Source organism: Aquarana catesbeiana, linkage group LG09 (assembly GCF_042186555.1).
Source record: "Aquarana catesbeiana isolate 2022-GZ linkage group LG09, ASM4218655v1, whole genome shotgun sequence".
In the NCBI taxonomy this organism is placed as follows: Eukaryota; Metazoa; Chordata; class Amphibia; order Anura; family Ranidae; genus Aquarana; species Aquarana catesbeiana.
Genome location: NC_133332.1, coordinates 34900386 through 34912683, shown reverse-complemented (window position 1 = coordinate 34912683; position 12298 = coordinate 34900386). Strand labels below are relative to the sequence as shown.

The 12298-nt window shown below is 43.2% G+C and overlaps 1 protein-coding gene across 2 annotated transcripts in view; it reads right to left on the bottom strand.

Moving 5' to 3' along the window:
* Positions 1-6451: 6451 nt before the first annotated feature.
* Positions 6452-12298, bottom strand: part of LOC141107490 (class I histocompatibility antigen, F10 alpha chain-like) — a 119266-nt gene continuing 113419 nt past the window's right edge. For both annotated transcript variants that reach the window (XM_073598258.1, XM_073598259.1), the window contains 2 exons: positions 9998-10043; positions 6452-8023 (listed from right to left, as the gene is read on the bottom strand). In XM_073598258.1, the coding sequence (XP_073454359.1) occupies positions 10000-10043 (44 nt within the window). In that variant the 3' untranslated portion in view covers positions 6452-8023; positions 9998-9999. The remainder of the gene's footprint in view (positions 8024-9997; positions 10044-12298) is intronic.

Here is a 12298-nt window from a genome sequence, read left to right as displayed (position 1 = left end):
CTTAAGGTGTCAGCATATCAAGACAATTTCATGCTCCCAACTATGTGGGAACAGTTTGGGAATGGCCCCTTCCTGTTCCAACATGACTGCACACCAGTGCACAAAGCAAGGTTCATAGAGGCATGGATGAGTGAGTTTGGGGTGGAGGAACTTGACTGGCCTGACCTCAACCTGACACCTTTGGGATGAATTAGAGTGGAGACTGCGAGCCAGGCCTTATTGTCCACATCAGTGCCTGACCTCACAAATGCGTTTCTGGAAGAATGGTCAAACATTCCCATAGACACACTCCTAAACCTTGTGGACAGCCTTCCCAGAAGAGTTGAAGCTGTTATAGCTGCAAAGGGTGGGCCAACTCAATATTAAACTCTACGGACTAAAGCCTTGTACACACGATCAGATTTTCAGCAGAATTGTGTGATGGCAAATGGTTTTCCTAAAATCCGACCGTTAGTATGCTCCTTCAGACAATTGTTGTCCAACTTTACACCAACAAATGTTGGATGGCAGGCTAGTAAATTTTCGGGGGGACAACGGTCTGTTGTCAGATTTTCGTATCATGTGTACACAAGTCCGTCAAACAAAAGTCCAAAGTACAAACATGCAATGCTCACCAAACACGACATTAGCAGAAGGTGCCCAAAAGGGTGGTGCTCAAGAGCTGAAATTCCACATAGTACATCACTACATTCGTGTTTGTTGGCCGACAATTGTGTGCCATTAGTATGCAAGACAAGTTCCTGACACATGCCCTTCAGACAAAAGTCATGTTCTGTTTGCCAACAATCAGATCGTGTGTAAGAGGCTTAAGACTGAGACGTCGTTAAAGTTCATGTGCGCGTAAAGTCAGGCGTCCCAGTACTTTTGGCAATATAGTGTATCTTTAAGCCCCGTATAAGATCAGTCTGATCAGATTGGATGGTGTATGGGAGTCTGCATTCCTTTACTGGGTTGTCAAGCTATTGATGTATTTTCTAAATGTGAGTGGCTTTCTTTCTGGTTTCATCCCCAATATGAACATTGTTATTCTATGGAGCACACTGTGCAGGGACCGCACTGTCAGATCTCCGCTCTCCCCTGTGGGGAGATCGGATGAACACCGACCGTTTGTCCGTGTTCATCCGATCCGCTCTGCAGACGGATAGAAAAATAGGATGATATTGGGTGTCAGCGGATGTCCATCCGCTGACACCCGCTATCCTATAGGGATGCATGTATGTCTGTATTTCATCCGAAAATGGATGGATGAAATACGGACATACTGTCCGCATGTGTGAAAGGGGCCTTAGGCTGAATTCACACCTGAGCATTTTCAGCTCATAAAACGCTCGTAAAACAAAGCAACAAAATCATGGTAAAAACGCGCAACTTTGAAACGCTCAGGTGAGAATGCAGCCTTAAACTTTAGAATCACTTTTACTTTATTTAAAAGTGAACTCCAGACACAAAAACATGAATATTTTCATCAATAATCACTCAGCGGGTTTGCTCTGAGCAGAGAGCACTGACTGTCAGTCCCCTCTCTGTGCTCTGCCCCTTTAGTGATCACTGGAGTGTCAGGCAGGAGAGGGGACAGGAGTGGCTGTCTCAGACTCTCAGTTGCATGTTAAGAGGCTCAGCCAGCTACCAGTCAGGAACCTGGGTGGATCCTGACTTTATTTTTGGAATCCTCTCAGAGTATGGAGTAGCTCTGTGATGTCAGTGGGCTTTAGTCCGCTATTGGCCGATTCTGGGTTACAGGAGTGACCCACATGAGAAGTATGGCCAAAAGAGTTTTGGCCATACTTCTATTTAATTCTCTTTCTGCCACCGCTGTATGTCTTATGGGGTTTTAGTCCACATTCACATGGGCATACTGTAGCACACACCCAGGTGAGGGCCATGTTTTGCCTGCACAGGGATACACAGGTGTTCTGTGCATCTGCCTGCAGGCCATCCCGTTCATTTCAAATATGCTGCAGTTGAACCCACATGTGTTGGTGATAGTGCAGTGCCTGTTCCCAAATACAAAGTGTGAATTTGGGGACATGTAATGGCACCCACACGCATGTGAAATTGGGAACAGCAACAACTGTGTCCGTGAAGCTGCTGCTCCCAATTGACAGGAATGGGACTGCCTGCACAAAACACCTCTGCACCCCATAAAGGCAAAATTGACCCTCATATGGGTGTATGCTTAAAGCGGAAGTAAACCCATCCATAAAACAGTTTCATTTCCGCCACGTGCCGGAAATGTAACAGTCCTATTGGTTGTGTTCTCAACCAAACTGTCAAACCATCTAATGGCTGGTGTCATAACTGATCAGATGTGCAACATCAGGTAAGTTGTAGATTAAACCAAAGCAAAAGTGGCAGCTTCCTTGGCTGAAACCGATAGGGGGTTTACTTACACTTTAAGTACACCCATGTGAATAAGGCCTTTCACACACTCTTGGCTGTTGCAGTGAAATTGTTAATGCCCAACTCCAGCGATCCCCCCACCCCCATCATCCTTTCTTTATTTTTATGGTTTAATGTAATTTACATTTTCCAAAAGGTAAAAATCTTTTAATCAGCCTAAAAATGAAAATGACAGTTAAAAAAAATCAACATTCAGCATACATTCAGGATCTATAACATCAAGTATAGCAATCACTTAATATTGTCCTACAACGTGAAGTAACAGAAAACAATAATTCCAGTCCTAGCTGTTTATTTTGAAATACTATAAGGAAATATAGGACAATGAGAGCAGACAATTGGATATAATTAGACACATAAGCTATATTAACAAATCTTTAAAAAAATTCTGATCCTAATTAGGCCCCTTTCACACTTATATGACTTGTCCCACGATTTTGTACTGCAAAATCGTATGACAAGTCATTCTCCATGTTTTTGAATGACTACCATTCATATTGGCACGACTTTAAGTCGTGCCGACTTGAAAGTAGTCCCTGCACTACTTTGGTTCAACTTCAATGCGAGTTGTACTCCATAGACCTCAATGTTAAACCCTCAAGTAGTATGCAAATCGTACCTGAATAATATAGACACGATTTCAGTATGACTTTGTAAGCACAAGCCTGGCTCACTGATCAGGAAAGGAAAACTTTTTTTTTCCTTTTGCAATGAGCGACAGGCAGTGCTGACAGCTGTCTGGTATGAATCATGAGGGGGAATGCCGCACCAAGTTTTAAATGAAAAAAACAGTGTGGGTTCCCCCCCCGGGGCATACCAGGCCCTTAGGTCTGGTATGGATCTTAAGGGGAGCCCCCTACGCCGAAAAATCAGCGTGGGGTCCCCCCCAAAATCCATACCAGACCCTCATCCGAGCACGCAGCCCGGCCGGTCAGGAATGGGGGTGGGAACGAGCGAGCCTCCCCCCCTCCTGGACCGTACCAGGCCGCATGCCCTCAACATGGGGGGTGGGTGCTTTGGGGGCACCCTGTGGGCCCCCCCACCCCAAAGCACCTTGTCCCCATGTTGATGAGGACAAGGGCCTATTCCCAACAACCCTGGCCGTTGGTTGTCGGGGTCTGCGGGCGGGGGGCTTATCGGAATCCGGGAGCCCCTTTAATAAGGGAGCCCCCAGATCCCGGCCCCCCTCCATTTGTGAATGAGTATGGGGTACATCGTACCCCTACCCATTCACCCAGGGAAAAAAGTGTCAATGAAAAAACACAGTACACAGGTTTTTAAAGTAATTTATTAGGCAGCTCCGGGGTCTTCTTCCGACTTCGGGGGTCTTTCCGGCGTCTCCTCCTGGTGTCCTGATCTTCTGCCGCCTCCTCCGCTATCTTCTGCAGCTCAATTGCTAGCGGTGGCCTGGACTTCTGCCTTCTTCTTTTCTTTCAATGTTGACACGACGCTCTCTCCAGCTGGAATGGTCTCTGAGCGCTCCGCAATGGACTTATATAGGCGGTGACCCCGCCCCCTTATGAGGTCACTGTCCCGGGGCATGCTGGGACTGTGCCATCTTAAAGGGGGTATGGTCATCACCCGGTGACCATGCCCCCTAAAATGTCACAGTCCCAGCATGCCCAGGGACTGTGACGGCATAAGGGGGCGGGGTCACTGCCTATATAAGTCCGTTGCGGAGCGCTCAGAGACCATTCCAGCTGGAGAGAGCGTCGTGTCAACATCTCTGGAAGAGAAGAGGGAAGAAGATGATCCAGAAGTCCGGGCCACCGCTGGCAAAAGAGCGGCAGAAGATAGCGGTGGAGCCGGCAGAAGATGCGGACACCAGGAGAAGAAGCCGGAGAGACCCCCGAAGTTGGAAGAAGACCCCCGGAGCTGCCTAATAAATTACTTTAAAAACCTGTGTACTGTGTTTTTTATTGACACTTTTTCCCCTAGGTGAATGGGTAGGGGTACGATGTACCCCATACTTATTCACATAGGGTGGGGGGCTGGGATCTGGGGCCCCCTTTATTAAAGGGGGCTCCCAGATTCCGATAAGCCCCCCACCCGCAGACCCCAGCAACCAACAGCCAGGGTTGTCGGGAAGAGTCCCTTGTCCTCATCAACATGGGGACAAGGTGCTCCCCCATGCCCCAAAGTACCCCCCCATGTTGAGGGCATGCGGCCTGGTATGGTCCAGGAGGGGGGGCGCTCACTCGTTCCCACCCCCATTCCTGACCGGCCGGGCTGCATGCTCGGATTAGGGTCTGGTATGGATTTTGGGGGGACCCCCAAGCCTATTTTTCGGCATAGGGGGTTCCCCTTACAATCCATACCAGACCTAAGGGCCTGGTATGCCCCTGGGGGGAACCCACGCTAGTTTTTTATTTAAAACTTGGTGTGGAGTTCCCCCTCACGATTCATACCAACTACTGTATGTTTTCATTTGTTAATGCCAAAGTTGTGGCAAAGTAGTACTGCTCCCAAATCGTGGTAAATCGCGGTAAAATCACTGCAAAATAGTGGCCGCGAAATCACGGTAAAATCGTGCGACTTTGAAGTCGTATAAGTGTGAAAGGGGCCTTAGCAAAACAAGTAAAATAAACAAGATTTTAAGAGCCCAAAACCTGATTGTAGATACTTTTTAAATGCATATCCAAAAGTTAACCTGTGTTTTGGCCACACTATTTAAAGTAACAGGCACAGAATTCAGACGGATATCAGACCTGAAAACGGTGAACCAGGACATACCAGAGTCCTGCTGTGAGACGGAATCCGTCTTAGGTGTAAACCCAGCCTCAGACTATATGCTCATGCTGTGGCTCATGTGACTTTCTGCTGATTTCTGCTGACAGTTATAGTCCACCAATGCCTCTATGAATACATACATATATGGATTATCTCCAGGACTTTACATACTAGGCTATGGTGGTAATATTAATATCTGACAGCAGTTTTTGCCTCCCAGTCTGTTTGCAGCACCCCCTTGCACTTTATATTTATTTTACCCGGATGTACCACCTTGGAGTGATACATTATGGCTATTTAGCCAAGAAATCTGGGCTAGCTGTACTTTATGCCTGAGCTCTAACTATTGGTTTGGTTTACTTGCCTTTCCCTCGTGGGAAGTTATGTATCACTCCTGGTCATTTATTGGTAGAATTTATATACAATCCTCTAGTCCTCTACAGTACCCTTTCCATGCATTTGCTTGCTGGATTGACTGGATGTGTATGTGGCATCTAGACGCACATTTGGTATTTTAGACAACGTTGTCTTTTTTATGAGGATGGACTGGAAGGTGGTTTTCTTATTTGGATTTTTTTTTGATTGATTTTTGTGATAAATAAAGCTTTTGTAATTTCCTATTTGGTTTTATTTTTTATTTGTGTACTTTGGTCTACTATACCCCTGAGGCTCATTACTATGGTCCTTTTGACTATACGCTTTCTTGGTACTGTCTTTTGTTTGTTTAGGATTTACATTGACCATAGAGCTCCACTTGTATTTATTTATGTTTATTTTCAGTGAGTGGGTAAGTAACCGGAGGGTATTTTTCAGGTACTCAAATATTCCAAGTTCCCTTTTATTGAAAGTGAAAGGTACATACTGCTTCTGCCTCCATGTTCTATGGAGTAATGTGAACTCATTAGTTTGTTTAGTATGGGCAAAATACAGGTTTACTTTAAGCATAAAACAGTCAGTAATATAAGTGTATAATATATATAAAATTATATAATAAAAGCAAACCTGTCATAAGGTGAATTATCGTTTACTTATCTAGTGGAAAGGTAAAGTTTAAATATTAAAGCAACCCATTACTTTATTTTGTCCCAGTATATACATCCAGGGTGCGTTGCTGGTCGTAATTATCCTTCAAAAATGTCACATCAAATACGGCAATTAGAATCCTCAATCATAGAAAATGAGTTAGTACAGACTATATGGCACAGTGCTATAGTTTAGGGCTAATGCTAGCTTCATCCTTCAAATAACACAACTCCACCTTTCTGACAGATCTGATACTGTAAGGATGAAAACCAGGTAACTTATCACTATCATTCATGCCTATTAATTAGTGAATTTTAGCAAATTTCACAACACTTTGGTGAAGAAGATGCTAGTAGTAGTCTTGCAATGCATAGTAGTTTAGTAAAATAGTAACTGAGTCCTTTCAAACTCTGTACTAGTTCAATTGAAGCGCCTGATCTTTGAGCAGCAGTAACTTCTTTAGCTCTGGTCAGCAGAATGTGAAATCCATTAGGAATGCTTAGCAAAATTGAAAAAATGAGGCCACACTCATGGAAATCCCACTGGTAAATGTATTGTGTGTAGCTGGCTGCTGACACAGTCCCTGCTTTTATGCCACAACCCAACATGTTTTGCCTATTCCAGTGATGGTAAATATTGGCACCCCCAATATAGTTATGTAACTATATTTCCTATGATGCTCATGCACTCTGCAATGTAGTTGAGCATCATGGGAAATGTAGTTCCAAAACATCTGGGGTGCCAAGGTTCACCATCACTGGCCTATCCTGTGGCTTTATTATAGACCTTGGAGGGACTAAAACCTGTCAGAGGAGTGTGGCATAAGGGCAGGGACGGCATCAACACCCAGCTACACAAAATAAACTTACCAATAACATTTCTGTAGAGTTCAGCCTTGTTTTTCAATTTTGCTATACATACTGAGCTAGATGAGCTCCTCAGATCTGCACCCGGAGCAATGGACTTCCCAAGAGGCTGATAAATGCAGTTTTATTCATTACCAGGGGGTGCAGGAGATTAGGGGACATGATTGCTCACTCCCTTTGACATAATTGCTCTAAAAAATATCATAATGGGATAGAATACAGGCTTCCTAAATTGGTAGTCACCAACTAAACTGCAAAGGGATCAGGATTGGAGTAAGCCATTGGATCACCTAGACCAGGAATCTCCAAACAACGGCCCTCCAGCTGTTGCAGAACTACACGTCCCACAAGGCATTGTAAATCTCTGACATTCACAGACATGATGGGAATTGTAGTTCCTGAAAAATTGGCTGGATTCCATGCTGGTACTGACAGCACGGCCCTCCATCTTGGATCAGAGAGACAGTGCTTCCCACCGCTGGTCGGCTGGAACCATCAACCTGCAGCTGTCTTTACTCCCAGGAGGCATCCCGCTGGATGTTATGGATTCATTGATATGCCTGTTTATTACTTCCATCTTGTAAGTGTTTTTAACCCTTCCTTGTCATTAAAGTGTTTTATTACTGCACTTAGAAGCGCCTTCTTCTCTGCTTTGTAATCCTTTCTTGGATGAAGTTGGCCCTATTTTTGTAGATTGGTTTCTCCAATCTGAGGCTCACTCAATCTCATAACGCGAGAGCTTTTATAAATTTGGCCATACAAAGCTATTGGCAAAGTAGTTATCCTGTAAATATTTTTTTTTCCTATCCATTCAATAATGGAGTGTGCGAGAGTTGGTTACCCTGAGCACATGATAACTACTAGAATTTTGGGCCTATGATGGCATTTATTGGCTGTACAACTGTAAGGTTGTGATCTGAAAGTCTATATGTGATAGAAACAAATAAAGATACAAATAAAGATACAAATAAAGGAAGCCATCTGCATTCTTCTCCTTTGTAGACCTGCAAAGAACAAAAAGCATTTATTTATATAGTCCTATATCAGAATATATAAAATTTCTTTGCACACCTTGCCTATTTAACATAAAATAGAAAACTTGTGAAAACAAGACAATTATATTTGCAAGCTTCTTCTCCCATTCGCATCACCAGAACAAGAGAACTGAGCTGTTTTGAAAGCTTGCAATTTTTTATTGACTCAACCAAAAAGAATGTACCATTTAGGGCCAATTAAATGTTATAGTAATAAGCAAAGTGTGGTGTGGTGCATTAAGGTGCCATTCAATAAAGCGTTTATTTACCCCAAAAAGAAAAAAAAAACTATCCTGTTCCCTTAAAGTATGTTATACAGCACAGTGATTGTGCTGTGTCATATGGTCTCCTGTAACACCTGAAATACCTGGCTGATCCTGCCAGTTTCTACCCTCCCCTCTGTACACTGACCACAATATATCAGGGCTACTGAGCCCTGACACTGTGGTCAGTGTACATGCCTCCGCCATCCGCTGCTATCTGCAGCTCTTTTGTGTCTCCCTCTGTCCTCCTCTCCTCACCCCTCCCTGTTTGTCAGCTCTCATTAGCGCTGCTCTGCTTCCCTCCCCACTGATACAAAACAATCTCATCTTTATATCATCCCCTCTGTCAGATAAAAAGCTGTATCCTAGTGCCTGTGCTTTTTTTTTTTTTTTAACAAAAAGCAGATTTCTACCTGTTTTAAAGAGGAAGTAAACCCCTCTGTTTCCCTGCAAAGGTAAAGCATAATGGGCTACTATGTATCGCACAGTAGCCCATTATGTGCCACTTACCTGAGACAGGAGCCTGCGATGTCACCGCTGTCCCCTCTGCTACGGAGCATCCATCTTCTTTCCGGGTATCGTGGCTCCAGCACTGTGATTGGCTGGAGCCGCGATGATGTCACTCCCACGCATGAGCATGGGAGCCGTCACTAACAGCATATCGCTGCTAGCAGTGGCATGCTCAGTGTGCCTGCACGCCGCAGTCTATGGCGCATGCACTGTAGACAGCGGTGCCTGTCTTTTTGCAAATATCTCCTAAACCGTGTAGGTTTAGGAGATATTTCTTGGACCTACAGGTAAGCCATAATCTTGGCTTATCTGTAGGTCAAAGTGGTCTGTAAGGGTTTATAACCACTTTAACAGCGTCTCCCAGCAATCACATGACTCCAGGCTCTCTCCTTCTCTCCTCCCGGCTGACGTCAGGGGAATCTCGGCCTGCCCGCTGGAGCTATCAGACAGGGAGAGCAGAGAGCCTGAGTCACATAATCGCTGGGAGATTCTGTTAAAACAGGTAGAAATCTGCTTTTTTTAAAATAAAAACAGTCCGAAGGATACAGATTTTTATCTGACAGAGGGGTCGGTATAAAGATGAGATAGTGGCTTAATAACCACTTTAAGCAAAGCACTCCAATGCAATTTTACAGTAGAAGGCATTGCATTGGAAAAAAGGGTCAGGTCCATTTTCCCATGTTATGGGGCACTGCCAGACCATTTAAAATGAATGGGCTCCCCTATTGCACTACACGCTAAAGAATGGTAACACATCGTATTTACACAGTTGCATTACCACAATTCCTAGTGTGACTTGGCCCCAATATGTCCAGAGACAATTTATAAAAATCATTAACAGCAAATACAAGTGATGACTGCAGGTCTGTTTTTTTAAATGGGTAAAAATTACATTGGCCCAGGACCACCTGTACAGGAGCTAACCAAGAGACTTAGTAGGTGGAAGTAAATGAAGATTGGAGTTTAAGGTCTGAAATTTTGACTAGTTCAACCAGGTTTAAAAGAGTGCAACACTTTCATGGTCACAATTTTCTTTATAGTGAATAATTGTTATCAAAGATGTGATGTATAACCTTCCTTGGAAATATGAGGCAGTATCTAGTTGGTTCTCTTTGGGCAACATGTGTCATATGTGGCAAATTAGAACATTAATAGTAAACTGAAAACTTACATTCAGGCCTTTACTTCCTTGGAGTAGTCAGAAGAGGTGTCAGAAGCTATAAAATATAAAGCAATGATTACCATGTGCTTCTATTATATTATTAACATGACTATATCAGTGTAATATCAGATAAATCGCACACATGGTCTGTATACAGAGCACTTGAATGGAGTAACAAGATGGATGGCAGAGGTGGCAACCACTACCATACCTGTGGTTGGGTCCGGCACTGACTCTAATACAAGAATATGGGTCTCTTTCCTCCTCATTACACCAATAACAATATTAGAATGACGTGTTTGCCAGTTAGGTGATGTTTGTATGACAAACATTTACAATGACATCATAGTAACAAGTAACAGCCTCTATCAGGGATGATCACAAAGTTGTTTTAACAGGAAAAATCTAGTGATGGGTAAATGTGTTTGGGGTTGAATTGCAGCAAACACATCCAAAAGTCTGCAAATTGGAAACATTAAAGCAAAACTTTCCAATGGAAGGTGAACCTTGAAAATTACCTCTATTTTCAAGGCAAATAGGAAAACAATTGTCAAATAAAGGGCATGGATAGCTGGGCACTGCCCTGGAGAACATGAACTAGTGAGAACAAAAAACAGCTAATCGAGGAGCTCTAAACATTTAAAATACAAAATCCATTTAACACTTTTAATGCCAGTCATCTTTACATTTTTTTTGCACACATGATTAAAGAGAAACTGCAGTCTGCTCACATAATTTGTAATAAAAACATCTTTGCCATTATGAAGCTTCCCTCCAACCACTTTGCATATTACGAATATAGAGAACGAAAAGTGACCTGTTAGAACCCAACCAACCATGATTCTAAGCAAGCTTAGAATCATGAATTCTGCAAATACTATTCAATGTCTACATTTTGTATTATGAATATTCATTTTATTGGATTTGTATGTTTATTTAATTTATTATCGGTGTCTGTAACAATCATGTTTTATCAACTACCAACATTAAATATGTCAATATGATTTTTATATATTATGTCTCTTCCAGTTTACATCATGTATTGTATATCATTATATAATACATTATATATCATATTATATGTCGCATTCCTATAATAAGTTTATTTCTCCATTATTACTTACATATACATGCCTCATTTAAAAGTCCCACTAACCCATCCCCCTCCTTCTTTTACACTTTGCATATTATTTTATATATACTGTGATTCTGTACTTGCTAAATATGCTGCAGAAATCTCCCCCCACTAAGTCTGGCTGCAACCATTTTAACTGTGGGCAGCTGAAGCTGCTGCCTGTTCACTTCCTGGATTTATACAGTCACACAGAGGCACACCTCCAGCTCTGCAGCTCTAATTGGCCCTCTTATGACCCATCCCCCTCCCTTCCTGGCAAACTCTTGAGAGAGAGAGAGAGAGAGAGAGAGAGAGAGCTGTGCATGGATGTCATAAGCCTAGGCTTTTTACCAGACAAGAAACAGGAAGTGGGCTGTAGAAGGTATTTACTGTCAGAAAAAAATAAGGTTTTACTATCCAAAGCTAAAACAACAAGGGCAGAAGATTTAATAGATAGAGAGTTCAAAAGATGAGTGAAGGTCTGCTTTAAAAAGCCATTTCAGACTTGAAGATTAGTGTACCCCCTCAAAAAAATATTATATATTTTATTAAAGCAGAGACCCATGAGAATAAAATAATTTTTATAATAGCTCAATGATTTATCATTCACAACATTTCAGTAAAAAATACACTAGTTAATTAGTTAGAGCACACAAACATAACCACTTAACCATGTTTTACATAAAGAATTTAACCACTTGCCGACCAGCCACCGCAGTATTACTGCGGCAGAATGGCACGGCTGGGCGAAGCAATGTTATGTTACGTCGCTTCGCCCTGTGGCCACTAGGGGCACGCACCACCGGAGGCAAGCGCCCGCTGCACGCCCCCCGAACCGATGCCAGTGCCTGGCGTTCATGATCACCGCTGGGTTCCCGCGATCGAGACACGGATCTGTATGTGTATACACACAGTTTCCGGTTCTCTGAGGGGAGAAGTGACAGATCGTCCGTTCATGCAGAGTATGAACAGCGAACTGTCATCTCCCCTACACAGTCCACCCCCCCTTTCAGTTAGAACACACACTAGGGAACACATTAACCCCTTGATCGCCCCCTAGTGTTAACCCTTTCACTGCCAGTGACATTTTTACAGTAATCAATGCATTTTAATAGCACTGATTGCTGTATAAATGCCAATAGTCCCAAAAATGTGTCAAAATTGTCCGATGTGTCCGCCATAATGTCGCAGTCCTG